Source organism: Melospiza melodia, chromosome 3 (assembly GCF_035770615.1).
Source record: "Melospiza melodia melodia isolate bMelMel2 chromosome 3, bMelMel2.pri, whole genome shotgun sequence".
Taxonomy (NCBI): domain Eukaryota; kingdom Metazoa; phylum Chordata; class Aves; order Passeriformes; family Passerellidae; genus Melospiza; species Melospiza melodia.
In genome coordinates, this window is record NC_086196.1 from 61,357,000 (window position 1) to 61,378,642 (window position 21,643).

The following is a 21,643-nucleotide window of genomic DNA, read 5'->3' on the forward strand; positions in this document are numbered from 1 at the left end:
GAAGATGTGCACCGACACATTTACAAGTGAAAGCCTATATGGGAAATAGCGGGGAAGGTACAAATTAATGTGCTGAGTTACATAACTTACACTGCAGATGATTTTATTCTCCATCCAGTATAATAGCAAAAATAGAGATGAATAGTATATTGTTATCTCAGCTATATCATATATTGCATCAGATTCTTGAGATCATCTCTTTCTTGTTTGTCAAGAGTCCAATCCCCATTTCCCATCTTCTCTGAGGCTGTCTAGGGGTTTGTTCCATTCTCTTTCCTCAATAACATGCATTAGCTCACTACTTTCAGGTTACAGTGAATGTTAATTTTCATAGAGCTTTTCAGTTAATTTATGGAAATAATCTATGCTTTGTGACAACAACAATCTACTATGTATTCAGAAGACTTTTTTTGTTTCTGTATGCTTCAAGAATATTTATCAAGTATTTTCATGTCCTAGGCATACATGAGATAGTATTCTTACACTTTATTTGTTTACAGCCAGCTCTTCCAACATCTAAAGAAGTGCAGTTAATTACTTGAACCACAAGTCATTCCTCCCAGGAATTATCTATAGGAATTCAAGATCTGAATTCAAGAATTTTCACTCCCAGGAATCCTCTATACCTCATGAATATTGTAATAATTCCTAAATTAACGCAGTTTGTTGTGTTTTTAAAAGTAACTACACAAAGTTACTCTCTGAATGTTTTAATGTTGATTTGCTATTCAAGTTACTGCTGTTTAAGTTGTGAGACAGTGTTGTGGTGCCTAAACTGGCAAAGGAAGGAACACCATATCAGCAAAACACAAATATTTAACAGATGATCAAGAGAATACAAGTACTTGAAATATGACACTTAATTAGTCTCTATGAGAGAAGACCCAACTCACAAAGGTCTGTGTTTGAGAATGTAAAGAAGAACATGTCCAGAACTGGCTTAGAGAGTGCATTCACTATGTGCATTTTTCTTTCCTCCCTTGGTGTCACCCAGAAGAATTTTCCTGCCCTTTTACTCTGATTTTCAGAGGTAATCCAAGCCAGCGAGATGAGGGAAGGCACTTCTATTCTTTCCTGCTGCTTTAGAATGGACACCTTAATTGGGAGCCATTGATCTGCTCGTACCTCAAGATACTCACTTTTCACAGAACCTTTTCTTCTTAGGTGAAGATTCATGAGAAGGCTGGAGCTTGGCAGTGTAATGAGATTTTATGTGACAGTGGCTAAGAATTAACAAAACTATGGAAAAGAGCTTGTGAATGGCAGGAAGGGGATGATTTGTTTTCTGTCCAGGTTCCTAAACCTCACAAAACCACTGACTGGAATGAGCTTGTTTCAAGAAGGTAACATTTCAGCTAAGTTTTAACTTGAAAGATTTGTTAATTCCATAGAATCATTTTCTTCATCGACACCCTCTGTTTCTGCCTCTAGATTTGGGTCAGCTGTAATCAAAATTTGGTCAGAATAGTCATAGTTTATGCCACAACCCACTGTTTTCTTAGTCAGTCACCTCATTCACTGACCATATCTATTTTTAATATTTAAACTAATACATAATTTTTGAAAGTCTTGAAGAACATCTGGCAGCAGTATATAAGTGTGTTTCTGTTGACACAAATACTGAAAATCAAATGTATGGAATGTGCAAGGTGCTTTTTTAAGTATATTGATATTTTTGTAGGAGTTGGTGCCTTTATCTGCATCACACAAGCAGGATATTCCTGAGGTGAGTCTAATTTCATGAATGCCAAAACCCCATGTCTTTTCCAGTGATTAGCACTGCCTTCAGAGCACCAAGAGCCATGCATACATTAACTTTTAGAAATTCAGGAAAACTCTTAACTTAGCAATGGTCCATGATAAAGGTCAAATCCAGAGAAAGACTGCAACTAGAAATATGTAGGCACAGAGTTTGTGGTAATTGGGAGTGGGGCTGGGCCCAGCCTCATCCCCAGTGGGCACAGCTGTGAGCAGCATTGGAGGCAATGAGCCATGGAGTGCCCAGGGGCACTGACCAACCACAAAGGGAACAGAGGCACACAGGTGCAATGCAGGAACATGAGGGGTATAAAAGGCTGGGCTAAAGAATAAGAAGGGCAGATGCTTGCAGCTTTCTGAGGTGCTGTGATGTTACTCTGTATGGGTTGAAACTTTCTGAAATTGTATGGTGATACCCTGTGTATTGTGGCTGTCTCAACTGCAATGCATGCTGTGACAAATACCTTGTGGTTTTTATATAGCAGATATTAGCATGGGTAAGTAAGGCACTGCTAGCACATCTGACTCACTTCTATGCCTCTCTATTTCCATTACAATTTCTAATTTATTTGATATAACTCTATGCTGATAATATCACTGGGGACATCAGAATAGTCTCTGGCTTACTGCATTGACTATTTAATAAAGGAATGACTCAACCAAGGTTTTAGTTAGTTAGATGACTAGTAATTAGGAATATCCAGGAATACAAGATCCAGCTTATCCAATTTCTGCTATCTTCACATTCCCAGGTGTCAAAAAGGATTAGTGATTGCATTCCACCAGTTAAAAAGTTAATTTTTAGGACTTTAATTCTTACCTTGCTGTTTGATCTAAAAATTTGCCTTAGATTCTTGTAGCCTTTATAATGAAGCAAGATACTCTTCACACTATTCCTTTGAGATTTAGTCCTATCAAAATTATTTTATCATTTTTCCTGAATACTGAGATCTCATCCAAAATTCATCCTTAATCTCAGTGCCAACATTTACCTTAATTAACAGACAGTTATCAGTATTTCCCACCTAACTCTCATTCAGCTCCAGGGAAATGTCATTCCACCTTCTGAACATTAGGAAAACACGATCTTTTATTATTTCCAGGACAAAATGACACACTTAAAGAATTTACTCTTGGACTCCTTGCCTTTTCCCTCACCCCGTCCCAACTCCTGGACTTTCTTTGTGGTTCTACAACTTCAATACCAACAGGCTGACTCCTTCAATTCACCTTATGCTTCATTTTCCCAAGTAATTGTGGCAGGATGCCTTAGCAGGTAAACTGCAGCTTCCTGCATATGTTCACTACTCAGTAGTTCCTCCTGCTGGAGTTTATATGCTTATGCTTGATATTCAGGTTAGTTGAGTGGCTGTTCAAGAGGTTAGCTGATTAAAATCCCAAATATTATTTTCTCAAAGTCTGCTGGCTAATCACCAAAGTGGGATTTCTGTGAACAGCCACTTGGAGACAGAATGATCATTTTTACAGACACAGTAATTCAGAGAACTGCATTCAACAAGTAACTGCCCTTTGTCCCTGCACCTTCAGGTGACCTGTGAGCAGGCTGCTGGATAGCAATGGAAATGAAGGATGGATAGGGTCACCTTCTCTTTTTAGGGGAATGTTTATGATGTGATAAGCAACAGCCTCAAAGACATTGTGATGAGCAGTTTGTGATCTCCTTCTCACTGAGCACAAAAAGTCAAAATAGTGAAACGTAAATTGGCATGTAAATGGAAATGAAAGCTATTAAACTAGTAAAATTACAACCTAGAGAATTTAATCCAAAGAGTACCCTTCTCTCTCTCTTTAGTCACAGCCATGGTAACACATGGGAAATCCAAGAAACAGGTTCCCAATTTCATTCATTCATGCAGGGACTATTTTGATAAGAAACGCCAGACCATAAAGTTTTATTTCTCAAGAGACACATCCTGTCCCTCTTCAAAAGACATTTTTATAATAAAATATATTAGATACTGCAGACAAGCAACTAAATGCTTGTCTTAGCACTTGGGAAGCATTTTACTGAGGGGACACAGGTCCTGCCCACGAGGCATCAAGCAGCAGAGTAGACAGAAGTTCTCTCCATCTTTTTGGGAAAGACCACTATTAGATCATTGCACAATATGTACAAGGCAGTCTTCCTCTTCTGTACTGAGGTTTCCCTTGGTGGGAAAACATTGAATGGAGGCATTTCCAAATAATTTCCTCACAGAAAAAAAAGCTACTACAACAAAAGAGGGAGATGGGAGAGTAATATTTCAGTCAATTTTACTTAATAAAAATAAGAATACTTATTGTTTCTTCCTTTGTTCTGTGGGTCATAGCTTCTTATTTTCTCGTTAAAAATGAGGAGAGAAATTGAATTCTTTGCTGATAATTTCTTACCATTATTAGTTCATCCTAGCAGCCTTCTGTAGTCCAAAACACTATTCTTAACAAAGTTTTTTGAACAAGGTTTTTAATATGGAAGTTTTAAATAAAAGTCGAGGATTTTGATAAGAAATTCAAATGTAATAAAAATTATTTTCTATTATATTACAAGAGTGCAACTAGCTTTGACATTTCTAATTCTATAGTTCTAAGATTTTTAAATATAGGAATAACTGGATCATATTCACAAATTGACACAGTCATATGAATTCTTCAACAACATTTTAAGGAGACTATTTAAATCAATTTCTTCTTTATAAGACAGATAACTGTATTGTACTGAGATTAAATACCCATCTAAATCATTCCCTCCATACAATTATTACACAGAATAAATTCCACAAGGCAGCTAGACTCCAAAAGTAGATACAACTATTTCAGTTCATTATGTAGTTTACAAAACTTAAGTTAAAAATATATATATATATATATATGCACTCATTTCTTTGTTGTCATCAAGAAACTTATAGCCCAAAGTGCAGAAGCCATACTGTCTGACAGCTGAAAAAGGAGTTTTCTGTTACTTACAACCACAGCCTTATGTCTGGAAAAACAAGTGAGCAACAGATTATGTTCATTCATTCTGAGTTTGCATCTAGAATTATGGAAAGTTGGTTGATTTCAACCCCTGCATTCCAGCCCTGCACATCTTCCATGAGACATTTCACGAACTGAGCACATTCTCCTACATGTGGGCTGGTAACTTAAGTAACAGAACAATTAGTACTTAAAAGCAATAAATTAAAATTACTGTGATTTAATGCAAAATGTGTATGATGGTCAGCAACCAGAAGAAATTTTCTTGCTTCCTCATGCCCTTGAAAAACATTTAGAACTTTTTTTACAGTGATCTGTCACATAAGTATTTTGAGTAGTCATGTCCTGACTCAAAATAAGATAATTTTGAGTTTTACTATGAAGTATAAATTAACCCAGAGTTCAGGTTTCAAGGTGCAATTAATGTAATTTAGTGTCTCCAAAGATACTGAGGTATTTATAGCTCCAAGACTAAATGTGCTTTCTAAACACCAATGTGCTGTAATTGCAGTTGTGGCATATATGTTTGTAACTCCCATTTACATAATCCAGCTCAGGCAGGGATACCTTTTTTTCTTTTCCCAGGAGGCCCACAGAAGGATTCCACTTAGATAAACTTTTATTTTGGTTAAGGTATTGATATGAGTTACAGCTCCACAAACATCATGCAAATTCAATGATTCAATGCTGAAATTCTTCTTCTTCCTTTCCTAAGCACATATTTCAGATTTTTAAGTGATTTATTTGAGTTACTTCATAGGTGCTTGTTCTCAGCTCAGACACTTTGAACTTTTATTGAGCTTGGAAAGATCTTTACTGAAACTCCTCTTAGCTTTGTAGAGAAAAATCAAGCCAAAGCACATTCACTGCTGCAGCACACTACAGGTATAAAACACAACAGCAAATGGCTCTTGCCTTTCAGAGGCAAGTAGGCTGTACGCTTGTACAGCCACTGTACAGGGCAGCCACTCCCTCCAGTTTTCATTTAAGTACTGAGTCTCAGAAAACACTTAATTCTGCAGATGTCAGCAACTTCAAATACACATGTACAAGGTAGAAAGGAATAAAATTCCACTAAGAGTTCAGATCTATTTGCACTGCGATCCAAGAGTGTATCTCTATCCCAAACAAAGTTATTATGAAAGATGGTGTTCATAAAAGCTAGTAGTTACTGGTAATGGAGAAGCACGAAGTGCATAACTTGCAGTTAAAGCTGATAATATTCCTTAGGATACTGCGCAGGGCAGCTTAGGAAAATGTCTGCCACTTAGCACATGTCACAGCAGAAACACACAATTTCTCTGTGACACACACTTTTCCTTTCAGAAGGTTTCAGAGACAAAGCATTCAGTCTTGTGGGACAGGGGTGTTACTTTCTGCAGTATACAAGTCCAGTGGTGATAAATTTCAGATAGCAGAGAGCCCAAACCCTTGAGAAGGCTTTGTGTACTGCCTGCAATTACATTTATGCCATCTCCACAGAAAGGGATTATCAGAGGAGATTATTGAAAGAGACACCGGACTTTTCCAAAATGCAGTTTTGCCCTCAAAACATAGTGAGTTGCATTAAGAATGCTTTAATGGTCATAGAAGGACGATAATCCCTGTGTTGCAGTGTAACTGCAAGGCAGCTCCTGCTTAATGCATGAGAGGTCTGGTCCAGATGGAAGGTAAGGGAACAAGAGAGGTGTTACCAAGTCCTGCATATTAAATAGCATCTGAATTCCTTCAGCTACAGGAAAAGAAGTGCTTGCCTCAAGAAACAAAATTCTGAAGTTGAGCAAAGCTTCGTCAACTCATTGCATTGTATTTTTCAAACTGAAAGGATCCCAGCTCCTTTCAAACTTGGATAGTGTCATTTTAATGATTCACTTACTTTCAAACTGTTCTTTTCTTGCATAATCACTGACACAAGACCAAGTTAAAATTTAATATTATTAAAAACATGAATAAATATAACAAAAATCCAACATATCCAGATTTGAGAGACAACAAATACTTTCAACAGTATTTCCCCACAAAACTATTTGAATTTATTGAACAAATACTTTTCCATCTCTCCATCTGTCTTTTAATACAGTCAACAGGATTTGTTTAGTCTTGTGATAATAGCTTCTTAATGATACAATGAAAATGCACCTGTTCAGAGTTTACTCTGATCTACTTTGCTTTTTCTTCTATTCATATAGATAACACTAGTGTATGTGTTTGTTAAGAGTATAGAAATTTGGCAAGAAAATAAATTCCCTTGTGTTTCAGCAGGTCCTCAGAGACCAGAGGGTTTGATTTTTGATTATAACAAACTTGGCCCTAAGTCTGGTCATGTTCAGTAGGAACTTCCATGAGCCACTGGTTCACAAATACTGAAGTTTCAACCCTCTAGGTCTCGTTGCGGTGAATAGGAACTTGTGCAATCACAGATCCATGAATAATGTGGTTTAGTGAAGGAATAGAAATCCAAATTCGAATTGAGGTTGATAAATTCACTTGATGCAATAGAGATATTAATAGTAGCAATAATTATAATTGTGTGCAGAAGCTTATCAATAAAGACATCCTTGTTTGGGAGGAGGGAGAAGAGAGGAGAAGAGAGGTGAAGAGAGGAGAAGAGAGGAGCCCATCAGTGGTCTCCAAGGTCCTTGTCGGTCTTCTCCCTAACCAGATGACATTTCTACCCTGCTTGTACACAGCCCAGTCATAAGATTGGTATAAGATTGTACCCCTTTCCCTCCTTCTGTATATCCAGATCTAAGGGGGGAATTGAGTAATTAGTCATGTATGCAGCAGCATGTACTTCACTGAGCTTATTAGCAAATGCAGAGTTTGCCTGTTAATATTTAAATGTCCCTTAGCTAAGGCAAGAGTGGGGGTTTTGGCCATGGTGTCTTTCAGAGTTCTTGTTATATAACTTTTCTGTATTCTATGCATTCTTTGGAGCCTAAACAGAACCATCCAATCCACACAGCACATCCTTCTTCAGCCAACTCATCCTTTCTTGCCATCAGCCATGCCCAGCTCCATCCACAGGGATAACACAGAGGATACACAGTGTACCCCAGGCTGTGATAGTTAAGCCATGGTCTGCCTGGCTGCTGGGTCACCATCCCCTGGTATGATGCCATCATGCCTGAAGAGCTACCTGGGATTGTTTCTGGGTAGCAGAGTTCATCTCCAAAGTAACATTCCTGCTTCCAACAGGATATATATCACCGTTGTAGCCCTGGTGAGGCTTCTCAATGGAGGCAGGAGTCTACTAAGGTCTGGCAAAAGCAGCTGGCCCTCCTCTGCACACAGGTGCTGGGAATCTTCTCAAAGCAGAAGTCTTAACTGGAAAACTTAATTAATAAGCCTGGTGCAGAAATGATAGTGAGCAGTAAAGATTGGCACATGAAATAGGTGCACCATGCTAAGGCTGGCGGTGCTATCCAGGTGGAGGAGGTTTCTTTCTCTTTATTTAAAGGTTTCTGTTGCCTGGCTTGAGGGTAGTGATTTTTAATTTTTTTTTAAATCTTTATTGTATTTCATTTTAGAAAAGTCGAAGGAAATATATTTTCTGCCTTCAGTCAACCAAACCACCATGGCAGATACTTTCTGTCTGGAGTTAGCTGTTGAGATGTAAGCACTGCCCTGGCAATTCACACTCTGAGGAATTTCATGATTTCACAATCTCACAGAATCGATGCTCTAACTAGTTACATTTCCAAAGCATCAGACTGATGCTGTGTTGTATTTGAAATTAATACACATCATTAATATTTAAGCTATTAACTTGTTTATATTCTAGTGGCATCTAACTGATCAATGTGAAATATTTCCCCCACTTCCTGGTTCAATTTTCAGCTTTCCTTCTAGCTCTGATGGCTTTCTTCCAGATTCTGCTGTAGAATGTCACCAAATATAGGTGCTTTAGTGCTGGTTTAGTTCTAGCAGTCAGTGCAAAGTGAATAAATAAGAACAGTAATGTGAATCTAGCACAAAGCGGATTCAGAGCCTTCTTTTGCTAGGAAAATAAGTATTATAAATCCTCAAGATTTACACATCATACTTCTGCCAGGACTGACCTGTGCCCCGTCTTCAACTTAGAAACCACGCTCTGATCTGATCCGCGTGCAGCTCTGCAAATTCGGGTTATAAATGGATAATTGCATTCACTATTATTAAACCCAATAAAACTTGGACGTCACGAACAGCATGAAGGTCACCAAAACGCTCAAGCCTGAAGAGATTCAGAGTAAAATAAAATATGAAGTTGAGAAGGTGGGGGACGGGATCGCAGAGGCGCTGCCTCCACTTTTTTCTTTCCCCTCCCCGACCCAATCCCCGGCGCTCCCGCCTCCCAGCACCGGCCCGTGCACCCTCAGCAGCTCCGCATCTCCGTCGGGCGGGGCCGGGCCGGGCCGGGCCGGGCTGTACCTGGGCCGGCCCCTCCCCGCCTCCGCCGCCGCTACAAAAGCGGCCTCGGAGCGCCCGGCTCGGCCGCCGCCGCTCGCTGTGCCCGGCGTGGGGCCTCGGGAGCCGGAGCCTCGCCGGGCCCCCGCGCATGGGGGCCGCCCCCGGACATGCCCTCCTCGCCGCTCGGCTTCGCTCTGCTGCTGCTGGCGGCCGCGGGAAGGTCGCTCCCGGTGAGGCGGGTGAGTGAGTGCCGGCCCCTGCCCCGCGGCGCCGCCCCGGTCCGGCCCGGCCGGGCGCCCTCAGGGATCCCGCGGGGCCGCCGTGCCCGCGGCTCCGGGAGCGCCGCGAAGAGAAGTCACAAGTTTCAAACCCGTCACTTTTCGGGCGCCCCCGCCGACGCTTGCAGCACAGGCGGCCCTGGCGGGGCTGGAGCGCGGGGAATTCTCCGTGCGTGGAATTCTCCGTGCGGGGGTCCCGCGCAGGAGCCGCACGGGCGGCACCGCCGGGGGCTCGGCGGGCGGGCGGGGGCTTGGGGCGAGCGGAGCGGAGGAAGGAAGCGGAGATGCTGCTGCTGCGAGGGTATTGCCCTGGAGGTAATGCTCCCCTCGGCATCAACCCACAGGAAATAACACGCGTGTCTGTAATGGCAAACAAGTGCAGTGCCGTGGGAAAACCAGAGCGGGGTCCTGGCGGGGGATGGCAGGGTCGGCTGTGACACAGCGTTGAGGGTGGGAAAGCAAAATATAATCCGTGTGAAAAGCAAGAGCAGGCAGTGGGGAAAAGGGAGAGGACCAGAGAAGGGATGATGTACGGAAAAGGTTGGCTGTCGTTTGGTGAACTGGGGACAGCGAGGCAAGAGAGACTGATGGGGAGGGATGGAGGTTACAGCGTTGGGGTGGCAGCAGGAGGCTCTTGCTATAGGAAGAACAAGGACGGGCTCAAAGCTGGCATTGTGGGCTGCAGAGGTCAAGGAAAGGACAGTGTAACTGATGATGGATCAAATACACTGTCCAGTTTCTTTCCAGTTGCTAAAACCTTTTGGGGTTACAGATTTCTACAATACAGGACTAAGAGGATCTGTTTAATACCAAACTGTGTATAAGCCTGTAGGGTTGTCTAGCGAATTGGCTTTTCTTGGTGGGTTTGTTTTACTTGCTATCTACTTCAGCCCTTAAAGGTGCAACAGGCGCAATTTGCCATAGGAAAAATTCCAGTTCATTGTTAAGATGACCAAAGACTGAAACAGGGGCCCTGAGAGGCTGGGGAGCTTCCATTTGTGGAGGTATTTGGTATTTGACAGTCTAAATCCCTGAGCTACTTGGGCTTCAACCACAGAGCAAACTAATAGTGGAGCTGCCAACATTAGAGAATCAAAGTGAAGTATATTTCTGGGCTAAGGGGCCTTCTTTACTGGGAACTGGGAGCAGGTGAGAAGAAAGAGGCTTCCATGGCCTCAGCACTATAACTTCAGTCTTGAAGTAAAGCAAGTACTTTTATAGCCTTTTCTGACACTAGAGGGTCTTATCTGACAACTTCTCTAGAGCAGTGATTATGCCTGTTGTGTGCTGAAAAACTGAATGAAGTACTCTACTCAGTCATAAGCATACAGAAGTATGAGACTTTGGCTGAATTATTTTCTCAGGTTCAGTTTAGAATAGTGTTAAAGGTGGTATTTAAAGGAAACTGAAAAACAGTCAATAGCAGGTAGTAAAACCTGTGAAAGACAGGTGTGAGAGGAAGGCAGAACGATGTGATACAGAGTTGAGGGAAGAAGAATTTATTGTGCTGTAATGTTTTACTTAGACTTTCTCTCCTTTCACCCCCTCAAACAAGTGAGGAAGGGAAGAAGAGAAGGCTAAGAATGTACGTAGAAGGAAGAAGAATTTTGGTCTGGAGTTTTTATCTGAGGGAGTGCTGCTTACATGCTGTCCTCTTAAATGCGGAGTGATGAGTAATTCCTAGGTCTGGATCTTCCCTACAGCATTGAGGGTAGTAAAGTGACCAAGAGCTGGTAGCACACGGCTGCATTGCAGAATCTCATTACTGATGACAAGCTTGTGTCCTTTCTGTTTGGCCTTGAGCAGTGATGCCCTCCTGCTGAGAGAGCTGACCGGCAGCTGGCCACTGGTTCACTGCCATCCAGCCTCTCTCTTGGATCTGGATTTCAGATCCTGCTTTTTTGTGTCGCACTTTTGCTCAAAGGTTTGATAAGATAATCTCAAAGAAGTAGTTTAAATGTCAGTGAAGAGCATGAAAGAGCTGTGCCACAGCTGTGATTTGGGAGGTCCTGTTCTTCAAACTACCCCTGCTTTTGTTTTTGAGGATAAATTGGAATAATAGAGGGAGTCTGGGTAGAAGTAGAAACAGATGAATTCAGTAGAAAGACACAGATATTGTGTTCTCCTCACCTCTTGTTTCTGAAGTGCTCTGGTATGGGAATAGAAAAGCACATAGGTAAAGATCAACATATGAAGCAATAGGTAAAGATCAACATATGAAGCAATAGGTAAATATCAACATTGAGTGTGGGTGTGTGTGTGTACGTATGCTACTGGTGCTCTCAGTTACTAGTTTGTTACTGAGGCTTATTTAGCTACAGCAGCCAGCTGTTCTCCCGATCAGCAGCAGGACTTTGGTAGGTTGCAGGTGTTAGGGGCACGTTTAGTTAGTTACTGCTCATTGCCCACCCTTCTGGAGCCTGCTGTGGCTGCTTTCTAGTTCTGCATGCAGCATCTGCCTCTTTACCTTGGGTGTGTAGGATTGGATATTTGTCTCCAGGAGGGCTACTTTTGAATCCTGATAAGCTTAGAGGAGAAGATGCAGTGCGGGGGGAGAGGTTTCAGATGCCTTGTTAGTGTGCTGTACTCTGCCCTTGAGGGCATGGAGGTCCCCAAAGTGTTTGCATGCCCAGCCCAGGCTTACAGGACCATGCCCATTTTGATTTCTTGTCTTCTGTTACATGCCCTAATGCTGAGAAAACTGAACTATGGTTCCTGACTACTACTGTCCAGTAGATCTGTGTTCTTTAGAAGTCATTAGGGTGGAAAAATGACTGTAGATAGAGCTTGTCTGAGAAACAGAAAGAGAAGTGAACCTATAAACTAGTGACACCTTGCAGAAGTGAGGATGGTGAGTTGGACTGCATGTTGGTTAGCTGGATAACCAAGAGGTTATTTTTACACCAACTGGGTGAAAATTCCTCCATTAGTAGGTTGGTTGGAGGTTCTGAGTTACTCCTTTTCTCCATTTTCTGCTCCCAAAAGCTTCACAGAACTGTTTTTTGGTCTTTTTTTGTTGCCTGCACTCTGAAAATCAAAATATGCTAGACCAGTGTCAGCAGCACATACTGGCAGAGGTGTAGAAAGCAGTGGAGGAAAGGGTGGACAAGGTCTGACACTGGGCCATCTTGCTGTAGTTATTATTCAAGGATACTTGGCTAGCCTCTAGGTAATGGGCTGCTTTCCCAGGAATATGGCCAGGTTCTTAAAAACTTAGTATTTGTAGGCTGTTTAAGTTCATTACTATGTTATTATGGTGTAAACTTAAATTAGATGATTGTATTATATAATTCAATGCAAATTAAATTGCTATCCCGAGTGGCTAAAACCTTTAAGTATTCATAAAATAATGTGGGGGTTTTCTTGTTTGTTTTGTATAGAAAACTCTTAATTTTTTGGAAACTTTATATAAAGATACAGTGTGTGTGTTATAAAGCCAGATGGCCTAACACAGCAAATTTCATGATACAAATTAATAAGGTACTTGTTACAATATCCCAAACATAACTATATTGGGGGGGAGGTGGGGATGACACATGGCATTTTAGGCTTAAGGAGCCTAGGACATGGGCATGTAGTGACAGGAAAAGGGGGAATGGCTTCAGACTGAAAGAGACTAATTTTAGATAAGATGGTAGGAAGAAATTCTTTACTGTGAGGGTATTGAGGCACTGGAACAGGCCCAGAGAAATTGTGGATGCCCCATCCCTGTTGGTGCTCAAGGCCAAGCTGGATGGAGTTTTGAGCAGCTTGGTCTAGTAGAAGACACGGCAGAGGGGTTAGAACTAGGTGGTCCTTAAAATCTCTTGCAACCCAGGCCATTCCATGGTTCTGTGATCTCCAAGAGCCAGAGGAAAGGACTGTATTTCACACAACAAAACAATGACTTGGCCCTTGGCATTGTTTAAAAACTGTGATGTCTGTTCCAGGAGAGTTTAAGTTAGTGAAACAGCTCTTAAATCCTTCCCCCTATTTCTGTAGCTGTGACCACACCACCATCACTTCCCCATCCCCAACCTGGAAGACAATCTGAGAACTGGATAAAAGTATTTGAGGAAAAGCACAGACAGATATGGCTGGGCATGGAAGGGCAGATGTTATGGCTGTACAAGCACACGTAGCTCTCCTTTGTGAGAAGAACTTGTATTCTCAAAGTGAGATGGAAGTGATGGAGCTTTGCAAAACTAAACCTCCTGCACTCTGAAAAATCTGGCTCTCTAGCTGAGGTAAAGTTCAGTGAAACTGGGCCTGATATACAGAACATAAACAGTTGTCTGCCTTCTGTCAGATTCTTAAAGGTACTGGATCATATCCTGTTTCTGCGAGCCTGTGTAAATAGGGCTTTAATTTGCCGCATTGACTGATTCTCAGTTATCTGAGAGGACACACCAGGAGCTGTTATCTCTGAAATCACAGGGCCTTCACTAGCTTTTAACTTGGAAACAGTCCTTTTCAAAACTGATTGTTTCCTTCTGCAGTGCTGTAGGGGAATGAAAGCTGTTACCATCTTCTTTCATGAGCAGCTTTCGCGTTTCTGTGATGAACCAGCGTATGTACTGCCACCAAGGCTGCCTGCTCAAGTTTCCTTGTACACTACATCAGTTCTATTAGTTTGTGTCTTAACAAAAGCGAGTGTACACAATAGCAGGTATGTCTCGGTTTTGAAAAAAAAAAATTGTCTGCAAAGTAGATAAGAGACCTTTTATTTAAGCTCTACAATGTTGTTTTCTTGTGAGCCCAAATTAAAACATCAGGCAGGAACTCATTTCATTAAATAAAACTTCCTAACCTCACTACTGAAAAAAGACCGAGTTTGCTTGCATCCAATACTTCCCATTAGAAGAGGGATAAGGTAAGCAGTATCTAGGGATCTCTTATTTGCCAAATAGAAGATAACCCCTTCAAATGTCATGGTGTCATATGCAGCAAATTTGAACTTCTGAAGGGTGAAAAAAAGTTTGGTGGTGGTGGCGGAATACTGTTCTTTGATGCCTTGTTTTGTTCAGTGTTGGAAACTGGTATTTGTGAATTTCAACACGCTGGGCTATGATTGCTGCATTCCAGTGATCCCTTGCCTTGGTGTGGATGTGGGGGAGCTTAGGAAATATGTGCTGAAGGACAAGAAACTGCCAAAAAAGTTGCAGCAGCATCATGATCTGTGGTTTGTGAGCATAAACATGAAAAGCCCACCACTTCCACTGCTGATGAAATGTAGATGAGTCTACTCTTACTGATAAGGATATGGACCCATACGAAAGGAAACTCCCTGCACTTGATGGGGATTTCAGTAAGCCTTAAAGACAGTGTCCCAGGCATACAGTGTGGCACATCTTTGTGGAGGGGAACCTGATTAGATTTCTACCAGCTGTCCTCCCCTTGATCTTTATGGTCTCGTCTTCCCAAAGAGATGAACAACTGCCACTGCCTCTGATGTACGTGAATGAATTGATTCAGTTTGCTGAAGTGGGGCCATGAAACATAAACAGCTCTTTCCCAAATGTTTACATGAAACCTTGTGAGCAGCCCCTGCCCCAAGGTCAAATATGGCTTCTTAATAGTCTTGTAAATACTGCAGTTATTGTATAGAGAAAACAGGGGCTTAATTTAATTGAATGAACAATCAAAAATATGGTAACTGTGTAGAGGAAATTGTAGTTTAGACATGTGAAAAAGAATATTTCCTTCAGCTGGTCATTTTACTGACTATGTTTTATTGCTATTTCACCATAACTGATTGCTAATAGATTGCTGTATTAGTGTAGTCTGGTATTGACTGCTATTTTTCTTGCAATTGATTGCATTTTGTTGTTAGTTCGCCTTCTCACCATCTTTTTCCTCAATTGTTTTATGCTGGTTTTTAGAATGGCCGTATTTTTGTCTGGTGCTCCTCTGGTCACTTAGCTCATCTGTGTTCACCTGTTCTGTTCTTGCCTTGTCCCACTTGTGCACATGTCCTGCTTGTGCTTGTCCCAGTGCCTTCTCTCTAATTTCAGGACAATTTTTGAAACTTGCATTCTATTATTGATAGGTACTGTTTTACCCATGTGCTCTCTGCTGCGCTGTACAGCAAGTTCAGGAAAAGGAACTTGCTTTCTTGTTGTGCCTTGGAAGCAGCTTAAGAGTTGGGACCTTTGTAGAAGAACCATTTTGCATGTGTGAAACTATGAATCCTTTGAGCACAACTTAGAAGCTTGTGGCTCTTGTGGTGTCCTGCCTTTTTCTACTCCCTTCTGGATTTTTAGAGAACAAGTGAGCATGAGTTAGCTTGTCATCTAAATTTTGTTGTAGTTGGGGCATATCTGCTCACATCTTACCGTTGTTCAGGCTCATTTTCCCCTGTCTCTTCTGTAAAACTGCGCTGCTTCTCTCCTTCTCCCCCAACTCCCCCAGCTGCCCCTTCTCCCCATGAACCAGTTTCTTTGTTAGATTTAATGAGTTTAGGGCAAACAGGAAGGGGGATGTGGGGTGTGTATATGGACACATATGCATAGGACAGTCTCTGAAGTCTTGCTCTTTTTAAGACTTTCATTTCTGACTAGGATGCAAGCTGACTAGTAACTCCTCTGACATCTGCAGTTCTGGTGCTGCTCAGTCTGGAAGCTGAATCACACTGAAAGGCAAACCAAATCAGGAAAACCAAAACACTTGTTTGAGCAGCCTGAGGGAGAGCAGTGCTGTCTATAAATCCTTCTCTAAATGGGAAGAATGGTGACCACTGAGACTTTTGCCTTGAGTGTGTCTCTGATGCAGGGCAGACATGTATGGAACTCTCCTTTTACAGCACAGCATGTGGTTTTGGCAGCGTGAATAGGCTGAGACTTGCTGTTATGTGTGGACAAGCCAAAAGCAGACGAGAAGTTCAGCTGCCAGGAGACCTGCTCTGGCTCTGCTTAGTGTGGGTATTTCTCTGGTGCTTTCAAAGGCAGTCCAGCTACCTGTGAGCACCATGTATGTGCTGAAGCAAGCTGAGAAATGGATGTCAAGCTTTACCCTGATGTCTACCAAGCACTCAAGAGATATAGAGAAGTCATTCCAATGAAATGGGTCGATTGTACCTCTTAAAACTAGGTTATTTCATTATATGTAGCAATTATCTTCCTTTTCCTCTGAGTTCTGCTAACAGGAAACTTTTATATATTATAGGAAACAACTGTATTGTTTCTTTTGCTAGTATTCCTACTCTCATTCTGCTCCATAGGAATCAGCCCTGCTCATGTTGTGACCATGTTCATCCTCATGTATTCTTTCATTGTGAAAACTGTTTTTTTTCTTTTTTTTTTTTTTTTTTTGCTTAAAGCATATTCCAGTTGTTCAATTGCAGCTCGACTCCTTTACAACTGAGTTTCAGAGAGTTTATTTCTTATGTAACCAGACTGAGTCAAATTTTGCATATGCTCATCTGTTTTAGCAATTCAGTCTTTCCTGACATCTGAAAGAAACTCTTATAGAATGAGTGTAATTGGACTTTGACAATATAGGGTGGGACTGGGGACATAAAGGGCAGATCACAAGTAGGTGACTTCTCAACTGCAGCAATGAGGCCACAGTTCTCTAAGAACCTTACAGAGCAAATAAATCAGAGGATTACTTCATTACCTCTGATGGGTGTCAAAATCTGTGACCACCTTCAACAAAACACAAACAAATCAAAGTGAACTTGAAAATCACTCTCAAACAGAGCTGAACTTCTGAGGCATTCTAGAATATCTCTTTTTTAATTTGAAGTTTGCTGTGACTCTATAAGGCATTAGAAGGATAGTAGGCAAGGGAGTGTGTTATGTCCCTGCAATTGCAAAAATCTTATCACCAAGTCTTTAATGTTTTTCAAAATGACATAGTCAGCTTTATCTGGGGAGCAGAAAGGACCAAGGGTTTGTACTCAGTCAGATGGGGAGACTGTTTTTTAACTCACATGTTGTTTTTTAACTCACGTGTTACATTTGAGGTCATGTATGCACAAAGCATACAGGAAAATATTTGTTGTTCATATTAGGAGGAGCCCTGGTGGATGTGGCTTAATATTTTGTTCTGTGCTGCAGTTCATCTCTAAAGCCCCACACTGGGGAAGGTTTGGAGACATTGGAATAACTTTCCCTTGACTTCTGCCTAGTATACTCCTGTGATATTTGTCTCTCTCCTGGCTTTTCAGTGAGCAGATGATAAATCCTAGGTGCAGTGTGCCATGTGTATTGTCAGCCCCCCAGCAGGTGTTTTTGCTCCCTGCTGTAACATTGCAGATAAAGTAATGGCAGAGGACTTTCTCCCTTTGGTTGTTTTCTGCTTCTGCAGGTGCCCGGTAGAAATTCTGAAGCATGGACTTAATGTAACTACTAAACTGTGATGTGAAAAAGTACTTCTTGTTACCTTTCAAATCTTCTGGGAGAGACTGATGTGCCTGGTATCTGCAGTCCTCTTTCACAAGATCCATTTCCTGATGTGCACAGGCTCCTGGAAATGCAGTAGCCTCTTCATAGATCTTCTTCAGGATGGAAATTGATAACTTTGTTTCTCCTCTGACATGTCTAGAGTATTGTACTTAAGAGTTGCTGTAAGTTGTTTTGATATGTAGAAAGGGTTGGGTGTACAGAAGCATTGAGAAGTGTCAGGTGTCTTACTTTGTCTGACTGGAGGGGGAAAACCATGAAACTCAAAAGGCTTGCTTTATAGATTACAGAATGTTCTATTCAACAGCTACTTTGTGAAATTATTAATTTACTCAACCCAATGTCATCTTTGTGTTGTTGAGGCTCAGAGTAGCACCTTGAGAGCTGGGATAGGGTGGCAAAGTATCTGTCATGTTTGCAAAGTCCAGAAACATGTTGCCTTATGGCTGGCTGTGACTTCTCTACAGACTGATCATTGTGCTGAAGGGGTCTGTACATAGAAATCCCCTTTTTGTGCCTTTCAGAGAGCATGAGAACCTAAGTGTCAATGCTTGAATTTTTCACTCTGCTTCAGTATGTGAAATTGAATGGCAAGCATGAAGTGAGGGAAGCTCCAATATCTAGGAGGGTAACAGCCTGTCTCCTATGCCCCAAAATCATCAGAGGTGCTACAGCTGTTGTGGAGGGAGCCAGACCCTGTAAAGCAGTTACACTTCTTCCTAAGTCACCTCTGAAAGGGATATTGGTAGAGCTGTGGATGAGTTGCAAATAAGATATACAGCTCTGTATCACTAGATCAGTGATAATCACTTGGATCAGTCTCTCTTCCTCCAGTCCTATTCCTCCCAAATAAGATTGTTCTAGTGTACAAAGCATGTTATGCAGAATGAATTAAGCTTTTAGGTTTTATCCCTTGGGATAGGAAAATTAAAGGTGCAGTATTTAGTCTAAATTATTTGAAATAGCAGTTGGTTTTTGCTTTTGTCAGAGGCTGTGATGCTCTCTAATGTACTGCCCTTTTCATTACCATTTCTTAATGAAGACAAATTCATCAAGTACCATTTGAAATCCATCACTCTAAGAATAACAAAAAGATCCCGTTCCTTTTAAACTCAGTGGCACTGCAGGCAGAGTACACTCTGCAGGCAGAGTACACTCTGCAGGCAGAGTACACTCTGGAGAAAATTAAAAAAGAGAAGACAGGATGCTATTATGTCCTGTTTACAGTGACACTGCTATAAATTGCACAGCAAATAAATTAAGATGTGTTTGCAGTGGACTTCTTTCAAAAAGCCCTAAATCCTTAATATGTATGACCTCTCTAAATGAACTACAGAGCATCACAGATGGCATGGATGGCTTTCAGATATAAAGGTAGTCAGAAACATCCTGTTCAAACAGTATTTCAGAAAGTGAAATTCCAACACATTTATTGTTGTGATAGATGTCCTTTGAGCCTAGATTTTGGCAATCCTGTTTATTAGTTGAATTGAGTAAAAGTTGACACAGGAAAGTTAAAAAACCTGTGTTCAGTTGCACTCAGCTTTGCTCCCTATGGACTTTCAACGGGCAGCAATTTTATCTTTTAATTAACTACATTTAGAGGAGAATCTTGTACTAGAAGAAAACTGTAGAATAATAATTCTATAACTATTCAGCATGCTCTGTATTTGTTCATTGCTCTTTGGGGATTAAGACACCTGGTGGTAATGAATGAGGCTATTAAAGCTTTGTAAAATAAAACTGATTTTATTACTAATAAGATGTAATGATAAAGGAATGTTAGCTTAATAGTTTGAACTCTTTAACTTAATGGCCTTGCAATAGCAGATATGGTTTTAAATTGCAGGAAACAAAGCTGGAGTTGGAAACTGCATTTCTTGATTTCTTACTTGTTTTGCTACCTAAATGACATTGGAACCACAGAATGCTGAGGCTGGAAGGAGGTTCAGCCTTCTTGCTCAAGCAGGGCCACTTATTTATTTGTGTAAGGTAACGTCAATGCCAATGGGTCACTGAGCTGTCAGAGCTCTGGATTTCCTGATCTGTTTTCCTACTTGTTGCTTATGCTGAATGATTGGTGGGTCATCCTATAATGGTTGAATGAAGCTTTTGTCTTGTTCCTTGCTCCTGCCTTCTTTTGCTCTCTGCCACCATTCATCCATCTTTAATTAGCTATAACCTGAATTTACTGTGGTATTTCACCAATCTGGGCTTTTTATTTGAGGTGAAAGCTCTAATAAGTCTATCCAGTAGACTTAAAATCACCTTGGATTGGACTCAAATAGACCTTTACAAGATCACATCAACAATTAGACATTGGGTAAGAAAATAGGCAAATGAGTACACGGATTAATCTCTTCCCCTACATATTAATTCTAAAGGAAGCTCTTATATTAGTAGACTGTTAATTTTCTGTAAAAGAAGCTTTGTGTTAGTGCAGCTTTGACTTCTGCTTGGATTCTGCAAAAGGGTGCCACAGACTTTTCAAATGTAAACAGCAGTCCATATTTGGACCTTTACTGTGATCTTCCAGGATGCTCTTCCTCTTTCTAGAAGGATGATAGAGAGGGGTTTTGGAGTGGGGTTTTTTTCTGTGTTTGTTTTGGCTTGAGGGGTATGTGTGGTGTATTGTGGGGAAACTGTTTGAAAAGCCAGTCAGAATAAAATGTTTTTTAACAGAAAATTAATTCCTGTGTCAGGATGGGTGGGAGGTATGTACTTCCAGCTGCAGGAAGTAGTTGGGGTTCCCTTTGGGGATAGGACTCAAATTTCTTTACACGAGGAGAGGAGAATGTGGGGAGCAAGCTGTCCATCTTGTTGCTGCAGCAGTCCTGGTTAGTCAGAGCAGTCAAGGGAGAGGTGCCATCCAAGGCAGTGGTTATTGGTGACAAGGAATCTGCCTGACTGTAACTTGGGGCTCACTCATAAGTCTTCTTTTTGGCTAATACAGTGTTTGTGCTTTCAAGTAAAGGCTTTCTTCCAGAACTAGAGAATGGTGTAGTCAGGTGAGGAAAGAAGCAGAGGCGTCTCAAGATTTGTGTTAAATGTCTTTGTAGTCCCTCATTAAGTCTGGTGGAACATCTTATACTGATGATGAGAAATGTCCAGATTTGGGCCTTGGGAAAGTGTTTCCTTTTTCTTTAACTGTCTTGCATGGAAAGATTGACAGTTTCAGACTTCTATTATCTTGCTCTCTTCATTTTAGGGAGATTGAGTCAGGTGAGTAATGTTCCTGTGGTTTTACATATTAATTATTGATTAGGGAAATGGATTGTAGTGTTGCCTTACATTTTGCATAGGAAGTAGGAGCTGTTGTCACTCTTGCTATTAGAAATATGTGTGTGTGGAGATAATCCATTTGGTAAGATGACCCCTTCCAAATACCTGTTACAGGGAAGGAGTAGTGTTTTCTTCTACATGCATTTAATTCACCAAGTCTGTGTGTTTGAGTACTAATATGATGGGTGCCTTGGAAGGATCTGTAAGAGCTACAGAAAGCAGTAGAGGACAAATTGCTTTTTATATTGAGTCGAGGTTGAAGGGCTGTGTGTGTCTGAAAATATTCTCAGTTCCTGTATAATTGATTACTGGTGGAGAAGGGGTTACAGCTGCACAGAGGAGAACTTCATCAATGAGACTGTTTGTAGTATTAAACACTACACTCTTCAGAGCCAGACACTTAATAACAAACCAAGCTGTCACTGGGTGCTACACATGCTACTGAGGGAGCTTGAAGGCTGTAATACTGGGAGAACAAAGCTAATGTAAACATCGTTTACAGTTCATGAGGTTAACTTCCTACTTGCTCCAGCTTTCAATGGTTAGTTTCTTTCATGTCTGTGTTTTGTATTGCCT

General features: G+C 41.2%; 1 protein-coding gene across 1 annotated transcript in view; it reads left to right on the forward strand.

Moving 5' to 3' along the window:
* Nucleotides 1-8,308: 8,308 nt before the first annotated feature.
* The window catches only part of GLP1R (glucagon like peptide 1 receptor), an 85,556-nt gene continuing 72,221 nt past the window's right edge, over nucleotides 8,309-21,643 (forward strand). The window contains 3 exon segments of the mRNA XM_063153347.1: nucleotides 8,309-8,346; nucleotides 8,922-9,117; nucleotides 9,120-9,362. Of these exon segments, the coding sequence (XP_063009417.1) occupies nucleotides 8,309-8,346; nucleotides 8,922-9,117; nucleotides 9,120-9,362 (477 nt within the window).